The 14364-nt window shown below is 55.2% G+C and overlaps 1 protein-coding gene across 10 annotated transcripts in view; it reads right to left on the bottom strand.

The window, feature by feature from the left end:
• Positions 1-301: 301 nt before the first annotated feature.
• ATP2B4 (ATPase plasma membrane Ca2+ transporting 4) overlaps positions 302-14364 on the bottom strand; it is a 45263-nt gene continuing 31200 nt past the window's right edge. For 5 of the 10 annotated variants that reach the window (XM_082778522.1, XM_082778527.1, XM_082778526.1 and 2 more), the window contains 5 exons: positions 13966-14177; positions 13509-13616; positions 12941-13123; positions 10682-10771; positions 302-5728 (listed from right to left, as the gene is read on the bottom strand). In XM_082778522.1, coding sequence (XP_082634648.1) covers positions 5423-5728; positions 10682-10771; positions 12941-13123; positions 13509-13616; positions 13966-14177 — 899 coding nt within the window. In that variant the 3' untranslated portion in view covers positions 302-5422. The other 5 variants (XM_082778530.1, XM_082778531.1, XM_082778528.1 and 2 more) reach the window with 3 other exon arrangements.

Below are 14364 nucleotides of genomic sequence, written 5' to 3'. Positions count from 1 at the left end.
CCAGTGAAAAAAAAAACTGTGCTTGGGAACAAGAACGTTTCAGAGGCTAGTTGCTTTTATTTCTCATCGTTACTCGTGTCATGGCAAAGGGCCTCTTCAGAGGCAAAAGAGTCTCAGCACTGAGGTAGGACATAGCTCAAACACCATCCCCAGAAGGTGGAGATCATAGCCTTGACTCACCCTAAAGGCATCGCAGAAAGGGCACCAGGTAAGAGGACAAGGAGGATTTTTGCTCTAGGGTTAGTTTGTCACATAGCCCAGGAGCCACTGGCTTTGACTAGCATTTGACAACTGATTCTGGACCTTGAATGGAAGAAGCCATACTCTGCCTCTGAATAATGAGGCTTGCACAGAGAGAAAACCCACCCTGCCTATAGGGACTCTGTCATAGCAGTGGGGTTGCTTCTTGATCCCTATCCCTCTTTCCACCCTGCAGGCCCTACTTGCACGCTCTGCCTTGCTGGGATGGGAAGCTCAGCCATTCATCCAGCACCAGGAGAAGATGGGGATTGATTTCACAAGCTGGTGGACACACTGAGGACGTCACAGTTACATGTGGGCACATTTTATTCTCTGGATGCACTCGCGCATTGTTTCTGCTCAACAGCCAAAGCTTTATTGATTCAAAACCATTTCCCTTCTCCCCCACCCCCAGCATGTTTTATTTATTTTTTTATTATTTTTTTAAATTTTTGTATATGTACCCCTTTTCCCACCCCTCAACTGCTTGTCCACTTCTGATTTGAGTAATATCTCTGGAGTGTGTTTTCTCAGAAGAAGCTAACTGACAATTCATTCAATTTTCTTTTTTTTTCTCCCAAGAACCATATAAATTACATGCAAAACATTGTACATAGAGATTAATATCAAAATGCAATACAGATCAGGTGCACTTTAAGCTGGACTCTAGGATATGGCAAACACACCAGGGTACATATTGCTTTGAAACCACCATTTTTTTTAATGTCATGCATACAACATAATATTCAGTCTTTTGTTTTGTATTTTTTCTGTTTTTTTATACAAAAATACCAGTGCTTATTATACTAGTTACTGGAAAAGAAAAAAAAAAATCAGATCTGTGTGCCCTCTTCAAATCAAAATTTTGTTGTGAGAGCACTGGATAAATATATATACACACACAAATGTTGGTTTAATACTGTATATATATATATATATATATTTTAAGGGGAGGAAATAAACTAAAGGCAGTTTTAGCCATGGGCTTCTTTGAAGGAAATTTTATTTTTTTTAATTTTTTTTTTTCTGTTGAGCAGGAAGATATCACAGACAGGCCAGAGAGACCAGCCAGCCTCAGTAGCAGGGGGCAGCCTAGGCAAAGAGATGCTGGAGAGGAACAGCTATGTGCCAAGAATGATGCTGGCACTGCCCCCCAACCTCCCTGGCTGGGGCAGGACCAGAGGAGCATCCCCCTCATCACCATGCACCACTGCTCGGGAGATTTGGGGCTGCAGGAGTGCAGTTTACAGGTTGCGTGCTCCAGGGGCTGATGAACTTGTAGGAGCTGGACACGGGTGAGGAACATTGCGGGTACAAGCATCCTTCCCCCCGAGAGGTACAGAAGCCTGCAGGGATTATTCTTTGAGGTCCCTGCAGTTATGCAAGGGCTATGGAGGGCAACAGGAGCTGGCAACAGCATTGTGGAGGCGTGCTTCTTGGATTCGGGATGGGGATTTCCCATTAACCCCAACATCTTGTCCCCACAAGAAGCATTTCTGAAGGGGCTCAGCACTACAGGACGTCTACTCCTTGGCTGGGGAAAGCCAAAGGCTGCCCATGCTAAAAGGTGGTTTAGTTTTTTTCCTTCTTGAGATTGTTTTAATTTCTTTTATTTTAAGCTTATTGCACAAAACCTTTGAAAATTAAGTATAATCCCTGTGCAAATCAAAGAAAACCTAATCACAGAATGCAAATGCCTAAAAATGCCTGTTCAGCAATGCACACAGGACGTGATGTAATGTCTTTGGTACCAACCTGCCAATTTATTTCACAGAAAACCACCACCACCAGAGACCCTACTGTTATTAAGAACTGGATGCAAAATTATGTTCAGAGTGTTTTAATAACAAAGCATTCCAAGGCAAGTTAACACAGATCACAGGGTATGACTTCGGTTCCTGTCTGGCATGGCACTCTCCCCCGTGCACACTCGTGGCAGTTCAAACAAAGCAAAAAAATAAAAATAAAAAATAAAAAAAAATCTCCCCCTCTTTCAAGGCATGTTGCAGAGAGTCCCCAGAAGTTCATGCTGCCGACCATGCCTCTCCACGTAGAGCACCAATCTCCCCCAAACTGTTTTTATAATGTCCTCAATAACTTAACCCAATAGTCATCTGCTGCCAGTATATCACTGAAACTAAATAGAAAAAAAAAAAATACTTTACAGAAAAGATGTATGCACAATAAACGCTTATACTTTAAGCAACCAGCCATACCAACATAATTTATATAAAAAAACATTTGTCTCGTCCAACTAACGTCTAGTAGAAAGATGGCTGCTCAGAGAAAAGGAAGCTGACTGGCAGCCGGTCGCCGATACACGGAATTTGTTACCTGTCACCGAACTGCCGTCACGCGTCGTCGCGGACGCGGGACTCGAGATTTTATTTATTTTATTTTTTTTTCTTTAAACAAAATACATATGGCTGACGTAAAAATATCAGTTTTTGATCTAAAGAAAACTATATATATATTTTTTTGCATAATATTTATATATAATTATTTTCCCCCTCCTAAACATGGAAACTAGAACAACAAAAATAGATCAGCTAATGAACAACCAGACCCTTGCGGCAACCCACCAGTCACAGAGATTTCTGGGAGCGACTTTAAGAGCCTCCAAAGTTGGCTTTTTGTTGTTTTTCATTGGTTTAAGGTTGTTTTTTGTTTTTGTTTTTGTTTTTTTAAGCAGGTTTGAGGTAATAAAAAAAATATCAAAAGAAAAAAAAAAAACAGTGCCCCCCCCAAGTATTTAATAAATATTTATGTAAGCTTGTAAGAACATCATATTTTAATATTTTTTTTTCTTTTTTCTTTTTTTTTTTTTTTTGCAAGTATTTAAAATAGAAAAAAAAAAAGTGATCGTTTGAGCTATGTCCCCAAACCCCACGGCCACCCCTCTCTTACACCACTGGTGCACCCCCAGGCAAGCAGCACCCCCCTGTCCTGCCCCTGCCCAAGGCATTTTTTTTGGCTCGCGTGCAGGAGGAAGGGGAGGCCAGCGATGGGTTTTTTGTCTGCGCAGGCAGGGGCCTCGAGGTGCCTCGAGACTTGAATTTGCAATTGAGAGGGGGGCAGTGGTGGCAATTTCTCCTTGCTGTTGGCAGTGTACGGAGCCCAGCCTTCACCCTCCCCTTGCCAGCACCGGGGAGGGACGGGTGGGTCGGTGCTGGGCTGGGCAACGAAACAAAGACACTTGGTTTTTGCTGTTGTCGTTTAAGGAACACTTATTTCTTGGCAAAGTACTGGGCCCTCGCGTGGCAGGCGGTGCTGCAGGCAGTGCTCGGAGAAGGCACGGGAGATTCTGCTGTGCGTTCTTAAAGGAAAGGAAAAAAGAAGAAACCAGCCAGCCCCCCCCCCTCTCGTGGGCACCTCTGCTTACGGGGACAGAGGCCGGGCAAAGACGACATCGTACAGCCAGTTATGATCGGGTTCTCTCTGCTTCCAACCAACCCAAACCCAACAGGACGAGGGACAGAAGGCTGCAGAGCTGTTTCCAGCCCTAACCACCCAAAGCCACTAACCAGGGGTGAACCCATGGGGGAAAAAAAAAACTAAGCCTGAGCAAAGCCAACTCCTGCCTCCTGCTCTGCCCCCTTCTTGGCTTTGCAAGAGGGTCGGGGCAGAGCCAACGTGCCCGGCACCCCGGGACCTCTGCTCAGACCCCGAGGCTCTCACCCTGGGGAGAAACAGTTACAGGAGACCGAGGTGAGGCAGGATGCGGGGTGAAGAGATGATCTTCAAAAAAAATAATAATAATAAAATAAAAATAAAGCAGCAAATGAGGCGTGCAGCACCCCTGGGAGCCCTGCGGCCAGCCAGCCAGCCTGCCAGCTCTGCAAGGGAGCCCCTTCCCTGGCAATCATGGGTTCTCCCATGGGCCGTGGAGACCCCCTCCCTTCCAGGGGCCATGCAGACAGCCTGATTTTGTCCCTTCCACCAGCTAAAAGCTGGCCCAGCTGTAGCAGCAATAACCTGCTGCTCATCCTCCTACCGCTTGGGAAGGGATGCGCGGAGCTGGTGGGCGCCGCTGGAGCATCCTCGGGGGCTCCTCGGCACTTCGCTGCAGCTTGGCACTCCGAGGCTGGAGGATTATTTAGCCCAGCTGAACACACAAGCCAGAACAGGAAGAAAAAAAAATAATAAACACAAAAAAACCCTCTGCTCCCGACAGCAGGGGCTGCTAAAGCTTTCCAGGGCTCTTGCCAAAAGTTTCACAGCCGCTCGCGAGCAGAAGAGATGCGTTTCGTAGGATTCCCCAGGAAAGAGCCCTGCTGCTCACCACCACCGTTCTTCTTCACCCCCTTTACACTGCCAGCTCACCTGCACCTAACTTGGTAGAAAAAAAAATAAAAATAAAACCAGAATCTTTCCTGGCCAGCAAGGTTCCAGCCGAGTCCCTTTCACTCCTTGTCTACCCGTCACTGCTTTGGAAACAGAGAGAAACGTGTGCGCACGCAGAGGAGGAGCTGTAAAGGCTAGGTACCATTTTTTTCAAGGTGGAAGACTGGTGTACATCCCTGCATCTATCAACCTGCGAGTAAACACCTTCCTCCTGGCTGTTTGTTTGCTTTTTTATTATTTTTTTTTTTCTTTTCAACTTGTCGCACTACAGTGCTAACTCCCCCGCTTCCCGCTGTGAAGTTCCTTGGGGGCAAATCCCACAAGCAAAGAACAAACCCCAACATTAGAAGAAAACCTTAAAAACCACAAGTGGAAAAAAAAAAAATAAAAAGTCAGAAGTGCAGCCCACAGCCCTCGGGCAGGGAGCGTGCATGTAAGACTACAACAATTTGAACTTTTCTTTGAACATGCATTTTCTCAAAGTGAAAACCCCCCTCACGGACGCATGGAGCCCAACTCCTGGAGAGGAAAATGACCTGGCTGTTTCACTTGGGCGAGTACCACTGAAAAATCAGGGATGAAGATGCACAAAATTTTGGCGTAGCCCCTCTCCCGACACCCAGCATCGTGGTACTCCGGTTCCCACAGCTAAATAATCGTTAAAAAAAAAATAAGAAAAAAAAAATAAACACAAAACCCCCCAAAATGATATACGTATGAGCAGTTTGACACGAAGTGACCGCAGTGTGTGATCAGTTACTGGTGCCAACATCACACAGGGCGCGGGGCGAAGGTGGAGGAGGAGGAGGAGGAGGAGGAGGGGGTCGAAGTTCTAAGGTCAAACCGATGTCTCCAAGCTGTGTAAGGGGCTTTCGGGCTCCGGGAAGGTGACCTCGGTTTGATCGCTGTCCACTGCATTGTTATTTCTGTTGAGGGCTGTCGATCCACCCAGGCTATCCCCACCTCGCTTTTTGAGTCCGTCGGTCTCGGGGTCGTCTTCGGCGCTGTCAAGGAATGGTGTTCGAGGCTCGTCTTCCTCCAGGATGAACTCCGGGTGAGTCATGAAGTTATGGATGGAGCTTCTGGACTCGGGTTTCTCGAGGCCTTCGTACAAGGAGCTACGGAACGCATTCACCACTTTGATCTGCCGGGAGGCGAGGGCGCAGAGCGTGGGGGGGAGGACAAAAAAAAAAGAGGGGTTAGTAGCGGCTACGAGAGGCCCGAGCTCCCAGGAGAAACTAAAAAAAATAAAAGACGATGAAACAAAAAAGGACGACAACAACAACAACGTCACCACCACTGAACACACAGCTAAGTCAAAATGAGAGATCTATGGTGAACTAGGAGGGCCAACATGGATCAGACTCAGGCACTAGGTGTGTGATGGGGAATCAACCGACTATGGGGCGACTTCAGAAGCTGCAAGAAAAGACATAAAAAAAATAAAAATAAAATAAAATAAAAAAACAGATCACTTCGAATGAATGGAAGCCAAAATGCATTAGTTGTCATTACGTGTGCGCACGCGTATCTGTGTGTATCAACGAGGACAAAAAAAAAAAAAGTGGAACTACGACTCAAAAAAAAGAGGTGGGTTAGACAAAGAGTGGGTTCGCTTCAAGGCAAAAACTCTACCGTGGGAGCAACGCGTGTGCTTGCTTCGCTTTTTTAGTCCTACAGAAAGGAACGGGCTTTAAAAAGGCGTCACTGGCTTTTCAAGCCCACGTGCAGCAGCAGGTCCAGGTGGGTGCCACGAGCAGCAGAACGGGCCCCAGCCAAGCATGCAGGAAGGAAGCCAAATGCCCACGAGCTTCCCCGCACTGCTGCCACCCGCATCCCGGGCTGGAGCTCTGTGTCCTGCCCTGCAACGTGCCCGAGGACCCGGCGGTTCCCAAAGGCAGCTGTTTCGGTGGATGCTCTGCACGGAAAACAACCCCAAACCTTGCCAGGACCTCTCGCTGCTCCCGTGAGCAGCCAGGGGGGCTGTCAGCACTGCCAAAAGCCAGGCTCGGGGCACGGCAAGCGGGAGATCTGGAGCCCAGGTTGGGCAGCCAGGCTGCGGCCGTGCCGCCTGCGTAGCACCAGGAGGGAGAGATCTGGAAGCCAGCCGGGACGGAGGCCACCACAGGATCCGCTGCTCCTCCAGAAACCCAGCCTTGGAAAAAAAAAAAAACCTCTTCCAGCCCTCCCTCTGCAGCTGGGTCGCAGCCGTTGGGTCGGATGGGTGCCGAGGGGGCAGAAGGCAGCGATGCTCGGGGCTGATGTCGCCCCCGGGCAGCGGCGTGCAGGGGCTGGGGTGCGTGGGGCAAGCAGTGCGGGCACAGAAGTGCTCCAGCCCCCCGCGGGTGACTCGGGGCTGCCGTCACTGGAAGATGTCAAAAGGCATCACCGAACGAGAGCGTTGCCATCTGCGGGCTTTCCAAGCGGAGCTGACAAACCGAGCTGAAGGCTTCCAAGCCTGGAAGGACCTGGTGAAGTCGCAGGGCTTTGCCTTTTGCTGCAAAGCCGGGAGCTGCCCAGCACGGAGCGCTCTCCAAAGCATCTCTTGGGTCACTCCGCTGCATCTTCCGCTGATCTTCCCTGCTGCCTCTCCCCAGAGGGCCCCATCAGCTCACACCAGCACCCTCCGGGCTCATGGCACCCTCCCAGCCACCAGGGAACTGCCTTGAAGTCGGTAACACCTCCCCGGAGCAGCAGCAGCCCTGCTCTGTCCGTCTCCTGCCCCACAGAAGGAGCCCTGGTAGTCACAGGCCACCTCCACCTGCTCTCCATACACGTCCCCTGCCTGCTCTCACGGTGGCACTGTTGGCTCTGAAGCTCGGGCACAAAGAGGAGAGCCACAGGTCGCATCGATGGGATGCTCTCCGCAGCCTCCCCACCACTCAGCCGGCAGCCGAGGGAGCAGAGAGCGCAGGGCTGCCAGGAAAATGATTCAAGCATCCTCTTATAAGCTGTTGAGGCTGAAAATACTCCTGTGTGCTGCCACTTCTTCGGGAACGGGCCGCAGAGCTGGTGAACAGAGGCACCCCTTGTCCCGGGGAGCTGAGCCGGGTTAAGCAGTCGGCCTTGGTTGGATGCTAGGAGGGAAATCGCCACGCGGCACAGCCAGTGAGGGCCTCCTGGGGTCTTTGGTCTCAGCACAAACAGCACCCCAAGAAGCAAAGCAGAGAAGTTACTCCGAGATGAGTCCTGTGCCTGAAACCCTGGGGATTTTACCTGCAGGATGCTCCAGGGCTCCCCTCCCATGGGGGTGCCCTTCTGAGCCCGCTCTGGGTCAGTGCGGCGGTGCCACCCCATGCTGGGGTGTCCCAGGGGTGCAGCACACCTACTGGGAACAAAGCAGCCAGCTCCAGCACCCACACGAGCTGGGTGAGACACCCCCGAGGAGATGAGGGTACCTCTGTGATGCTGGAGCACCAGCTGGCTGCGGGAAGGGAAGGTTGGCGTGGCTGGGAACGGGAATTCGCAGCTGCTTCCTGCACTAGGATGTCCCGCAGCAAGATCCTGGATAAATCCAGGATTTAGGGTGAGTGCACAGGACAAAAACCACTGAGCACTGCCTCGTGGTGATGGCAGTGACCTGTCACTTCGCCTGCATCCCAAGAGCAGCAACAACTGCCCAAAGCACCGACTGCTCAGAGGCAGCGTGCAGAACCACCCAAACCACACGCAGCCACAGCCTGAGCAAGTTAAGGGGAGCCCTGGTGCCCCACGACGAGGTGGTGAGCCCAGTACAAGCTCCAGCAGAGCAAGGAGCAGCCTCTCAGACACCTTCCAACACCACTTCAAGCGCTGGCGAGCCCGGACCCTGCCTACCACATCACTGCGTCTGCTCCACCTCTCCCCAGATATTTTGATTTAAGCAGCTCCCTCAAACCGATGCACAATCGATTCAGGTGTCCCCTCATCAAAGGAGCTTGGCGTAACCTCTGAGCTTGGAATAAATCCTCGTTTTACACCAGCACTGCAAAGAGCTGGGCAAAAGCCACTGCCCAAAAGGGAGGTGGGAATTAGGTCCTCTGCACGATGCCAGCATCGGCTCCGCCACCGACCCAGGGCTTGCTGGGCCCAGCTGCCTCAAACCAGGTCCCAAAGTCCCAAAGAGGCACAGGTTTAGCTCTGCTGACCACCTCCTGGAGCCAGTCCTGAGATTTCCCTCTCCTCTGACGCCCCCCGGCCCCGCACACGGGGCTGCCAAGGTCCAGCCCCGGGGAGCTCAGCTGGGAGGCAGCAGGACGCCGACAATCTGCGGGGAGGGAAGAGGAGCGCAGAGGGAGGGCAGGAAAGCAGCAGAGGGCGTAGAGAAAAGTCCAGATAGAGAACAGGGGGAAGGCTCAGCAGCCTGGGTTAGCCTTTGGTAAGGTCGGTTGTTGCCTGGAAGGACACGTGCCATCCGAGTTATCCACCCACCCCCCTGCTGCAGAACCAGGGGGGGAGCATCAATCCGCAGACTGCAAAGAAATCTGCATTTGGATTTTCTCCCCCAAACCCTCCCCTGCCCTGAGACCCCCCTCTAAGGGGTTTTCTGCCCATCAGAGTCCCGGCGGTGCAGAGCTGCAGTCAGGAACAGGAGGCAGCTGCAGTGCTGCAGGAGCACGGGGGGGTTAAACACCACCAAACTCAGGCATCGGTGGCGGCTGAACAGAGAGAAAACAAAAATCACCCCAAATTCCCTCTTCCCTCCCACGCTGCGTAACCAGCGGGGACCAGGAGCTATTCAAAAAAGTCGCCGAGGGTATTGCTTTAATAAGAGAACTAGGAAAATGACTGTGCAATAAAAAAAAAAGCCAATTATCCGGGAAAGACACGCTACCTACTCCCAGCCTGGCACAGCCCTGCGGAGAGAACCCGGCTCCCGTGCTCGTGAGCCACCTCTGCTGCTCACAGGGAACAGGGAGAGGGCACCACATCGCAGGGCTGGGCTTGGGGCTTTGATCAGCTCGGAGCTGGGACCCCAGAGGGGTCCTGCTGGGCCCAGCCACGTTTTCTGTCTCCGTTTGCATGCGCAAAGTGGCGGGCGCAGAAAGGAGCGGCCAGCCGGGCCCCGCCGAGCTGCTGCGCGGGGCGGCGATGCTCTGGGGACACCGGGGGGACAAAGGGAGCCCCCCCCGTGGTGTCCCCGTAGAGCTGTGACCTCTTCAGTGTGCTCCTTGCCAGGGCAGCGTTGGATTTACGCGGAGCTGTGGCGCGTGCGCTCCGGCGCCGTCCTGCCCGGGGCTTGCTGCAGCCTCGAGGCAGGGCTCTGGGGGGGTCCCCAGGGTGCGCAGCGAGACCCCAGCCTCGGCACGGGGACCTTAGCCCTGTCCCAAACGGCATGCAGGTTAACCCACAGCACACGGGGGCTGCTTGCTTCCAAGCCAGCTCCGATCCGGGGGGCTCGGCCGCAGCTGAGCCGCGGTGACCGCACTGCCGAGCCCCCCCGATCGTGGCAGGAGCCCACAAACCTCTCCTGGCACTCGTGCAAAAAAAGGCAGGGAGCATGCAGGCGGCCCCTGGCCGCAGCCCAGCCGGCCCTCAGGAGCGTGCTGACTGCTGTGGGAAGGGTCCGAGAGGTTGCTTTGCTCTCAAAAGGGATTTTAGGGTTTCGGTAAAGCAACTTCTCCGCCAGCCCCCTGGGGACACAGCGCTCCCTTCTCACAGCAAGGCTCTGAGCTGCTGAGAAAGGCACGGTTCTTTCAACAGAACCCCCCCAAATTTTGCGCCCCTCGGGAGGGCGGACCCATAGGTCAATCCTGCAAAGGAGGAGAAGAGGTGAAAGAGGAGGAAGCAACGAGGAATGGGGTGGGGACGGACCTGAAGGTACCATCGGCTCGTTCAAGGTGCAACGGCGTAAAAAAATCCAATTTGTTTTTAAAGGCTCTCCCGCCCCATCCTTCACTTTAGAGATCAGCGCGTCAGTCAAGGGCCAGAGGGAGAGAGAACAGGCTGGGGGAGGCTGTGCAGGTGCTCGCTGTGGTTATTAGAAGTCATGCATTGTAATAGACTATCACTCACTGCCCGCAGGAGGAGATGCAGCAGCAGCAGCAACAGCAGAAGTGGTGGGAGTGGAATTGACGGAGGAAAGAGCTACATGGGTTGGGCTAGAAACATTTTTTACATCGTGGTGCTGGCTCACGATGGAAGGCTGTCTCCTGAGGGCTCCCTGCAAAGAGGAGGCGCCGGTCTGGAATGTGTAAACTACGTCCATCTGCAAAGAATCAGAGAGTGAGATAGCGTCGCCCCGGGCAGAGACAGGGAGAGGGGTCGGGGACAGAGGGGAGCGGGGTTCGGGCAGGCACACAGGGACAGGAAGGAAGAAGGAGGGATGGAGAGGGGGGAAGGAAGGAGGAGAGCCCCCCGCCCACGCTCCCGCAAACCCGCAGGGGTTCGGTGGGGGGCTGGGAGCAGAGGGGAGGCGGGCTCCGGCCCCGGCAGGTGCGAGAGGTGCGGGGTCGATCCCCCAAAAGTGCGGGGTTTGTTCCAGCACCGAGAGAGGTGCGGTGGGGTGGGGAGCACCCCGGGTTACCCCGACAGTCTGCAGGAGGAGCAGAGAGAGGCAGAGGGCAGGCAGAAGTGGGAGCTGGCAGCCGGCGGGCTGGAAACTGCACTGGGAGAGCGTTTGGGGTCCCCTCAGCCCTACGGGGCCGCGGCGGGCACCCAGGGTTGGGGCCGTGCCCGAAGGCATCGCAGCCTCCCAGCCAGGGCTGCAGAGGGCTCAGGGGGGAGCTGGCAGGGAAACAGCGAGGCAGCACCGCCAGGGGGGCTGCGGGCACCCTCCAGGGACCGAGCAGGGTCGCTGTCACCCCAAAAACTCTTCCCCCCGGGCTGTGCCCAGCCCCACAGCTCCTCTGGGGAAGGGCCAGGGTAAATCACCCCGGAGATGCTTCGCGTCCTGCTTCGCTCCTTGCCCAGCCCGACCTCCATCCCCAGCGGGGTGCTCGGCCCCGGCACACCTCGAGGAACGGCCCCGCACTCCTCTTTCAGCCCCGCTGACCGGGGGGCACGAGCCCGTGCGACGCTCGGGTGTGACCTGCTGCTGCTCTGCCCAAATTCAGGGCACCGCGGCCACGAGAGAGATGCTGAAGCAGCACCAGGACTCGCCAACAGCCGCAACGTCCAGGAGCATTTTTTTTTCCCCCCCACATATTCTAATAGCCACAGCTCGTGGGAGCCACCACGGCTACAGGAGGGAGACCCCAGAGCCTGCAGGTCCACGTTCGTACCTACCAGGACACCTGGATTGCCCCCCAAAGCCCGCGGCTCCCCAGGGAGCCAGCTGGGGGGAGCAGGCAGCTCAGCCCCCACCTCGAGATCCTCAAAGTGATGTCTCCCAGAGGAGAAGCCAACACGGCACAAGGCAGCTGCCCTGCTAGCTCTGGTCCCCGTGCCCGGGGCATTTTGGCTGGCCCGAGTTGTTTTAGGGCTGAAGAAAGAGGAATGAAGGGCGATGCAGCCCTACGTGCCCGCAGAGATGGGACTTAAACAGCTTTGTGCCAAGGGGCAGCTCTGCCCCACCCAGGCCTCGAGGGGAAAAAGGGAGCTCTCCCTGCCCCGAGCTGCCAACCATCCGGGTGGAAAAACAAACAAAAAAAAACACCCTTTGGGGAAAAAAAAAAACAAATGGTGTAAAAAAAAAAATCACACATCTTAACCAATCCTCCTCCTTGCGCCTCTGCGGCAGGGCTGAGAGCACCAGGCAAGGAGCCAGGGGAGCTGGCAGGGAGGGATGGCAAAAGCCCCCGCGGGCAGAGGGAGGCGATGCTTGCTCACAGCAAGGGGATCTGCTGGGAAGCTGGCAGCACCCAGCACGGCCGGGAGAACCGAGGGGAACCTGAGCTCCAAGATTTGAGGGAGCTCAGAGACCGCAGCTGGCTCTCGAGAGCCCTGGCAGCCTCCTGGCACGGGGTGCAAGCCTTCCCCAGGCAGCTCAGGCTCTGCCCAAGCCCGATGAGAGCTTGCATGACCCTGGAGCAAGAGCCAGCCCCGCTGCAAGCCCCCCGAGCAGGGCAGGAAGGCGCTGGGTGCGCCACGATGTGGCCCCATGGAGCCGATCCCCAGCAGGCTCCAGCGCTGACCCGCTGCTGAGCGAGGTGCCTGTGGGCAGGGGGCTGCAGGACGCCCCCATCTGTGTAAGAACAGCCCCCCGTACCTCCCCCTACCCCAAGCCATCCCAGCAGGCCAGGCCGTCCCGGTTTGCCAAAAACCAGGGCAGACCCCAAAAAGGCACAGGTGGTGGGAGAAGTCTAGCCCAGGAGGCGATGGCATCCTCCGAGCAGCAGCCGTCGCCTCTTTCCAGAGGGAGCCCCTGGAGAGAAAGAAAGAGAAAGAGAGAAAGAGAGAGAAGAAAGCCCCCCGAGGAGCCCCCGCCCCGCAGTACCTGCGTCTGTATCCTGTTGAGACCCCTGAACCACAGGATCTGCCCCCGCCGCAGCTCCATCTCCGCGTGGTCGATCTCATCCACGTCCTCGGGCAGCTCCTCCTCCGGGATCTCCTCCTTGGTGATGCCGTGGCCGGCTTCCTTCAGGAACTTCAGGTGGCTGGTCGGGACGGTGCAGATCAGCTGGGGGGGGGGGAGAGCAGAGAGAGCAGGGCTCAGCCCGTGGGCCGGGGCAACACGGAGCCCCCAGCCAGCAGCGTTCCCCCGGGGAGCAGCCCTGCAGCGAGCTGCCAGGACTCAGCGCGGAGATGCCAGCCCTGGAAGCACCCCCAGGGCATGCAGGGTGGGAACGAGGAGTATTATCAGCATCCTCCTCCTCCTCGGTGTGGTTTTAGGATGGAGCATCATCTCCTGCCCCAGCGCTGAATAAATAAATGCTGGGGGTAAGCAGGATGGTGAGGCAGAGGGAAAGGAAAGGCAGAGGGAAAAGAAAGGCAGGCTGGGCTGGGATCCTGTCCAGGCATGGAGGAACGGGGTGGATTGATTTTTTACAGAGGCTGGCTCTTACCTGGCCCCAGAGGAGCTCTCCCACTCCGATAAAAATACACCAGAACCACTGGCTCAGGGTGAGCCCAGAGCAGCTGAAGGGCTTCCCACCGAACTCCACAATGATGATCTGCGGCACAGGGGAGAACAAGTCACACGCCGGGAGCTCAGAGGGCTGCAACGCTCAGCCACGGGTAGAAAAGGTCCCCCAGAACCCCACAAATCCCCTTCCCGGGGATGAAAACTGGGGCAAGGACCTCGTATCTACGCTAGCAAAGACACCAGAGGTGTGCTGCCAGCCCTGGCACCTCCCGACACACTCTAGACCCTAGACGCCAGGTTGTGTCACCAAGAAGCTGCTGGAGAATAAGGGGATAGAAGGGGATTAATGGGCTATGGGGAAGGACAGCAGCACCCATGGGTCCTCCCAGCCCCCCCCCACCCTTCCCCTTTCCTTAAATCCGACCCCACGGCCTCACCTGGGCTGCAAAAGTCCCCAGCACCACCGTGCAGAAGATGGGGTTGCGATAGATGGCCTCGAAGACGTTCCTCTCCCCGTGGATCTTGCGCGCGTTGATCTCGTTGAAGAGCTGCATCATGACGAAGGTGTTGAAGACGATGGTGTAGTGCTCGGTGGGCGGCGAGTGGAGCGGGGCGTTGCGGCCGCTGTCGATGTCAAACAGCTTCTCCCCTAAGCAGGCGAGGGGTTTTCGGGGTGGGGGCAGGCAAGGAAAAGAAGATGAGATCCCGTTCCTTACCTCTGTTCGGCCTCAACAGAATTAGGATCCCAGCTCTCAGCATAAATCCCCTATCATCACCCGTCTGCTTCCCAACCCATCAGCTCCGTGGTGGCCAACGTGGGGTCCCCAACACCACCA

The sequence above is a fragment of the Aythya marila genome, assembly GCF_965140915.1.
Source record: "Aythya marila genome assembly, chromosome: 24".
Lineage (NCBI taxonomy): Eukaryota > Metazoa > Chordata > Aves > Anseriformes > Anatidae > Aythya > Aythya marila.
This window is presented reverse-complemented; position numbering and strand designations above follow the sequence as displayed.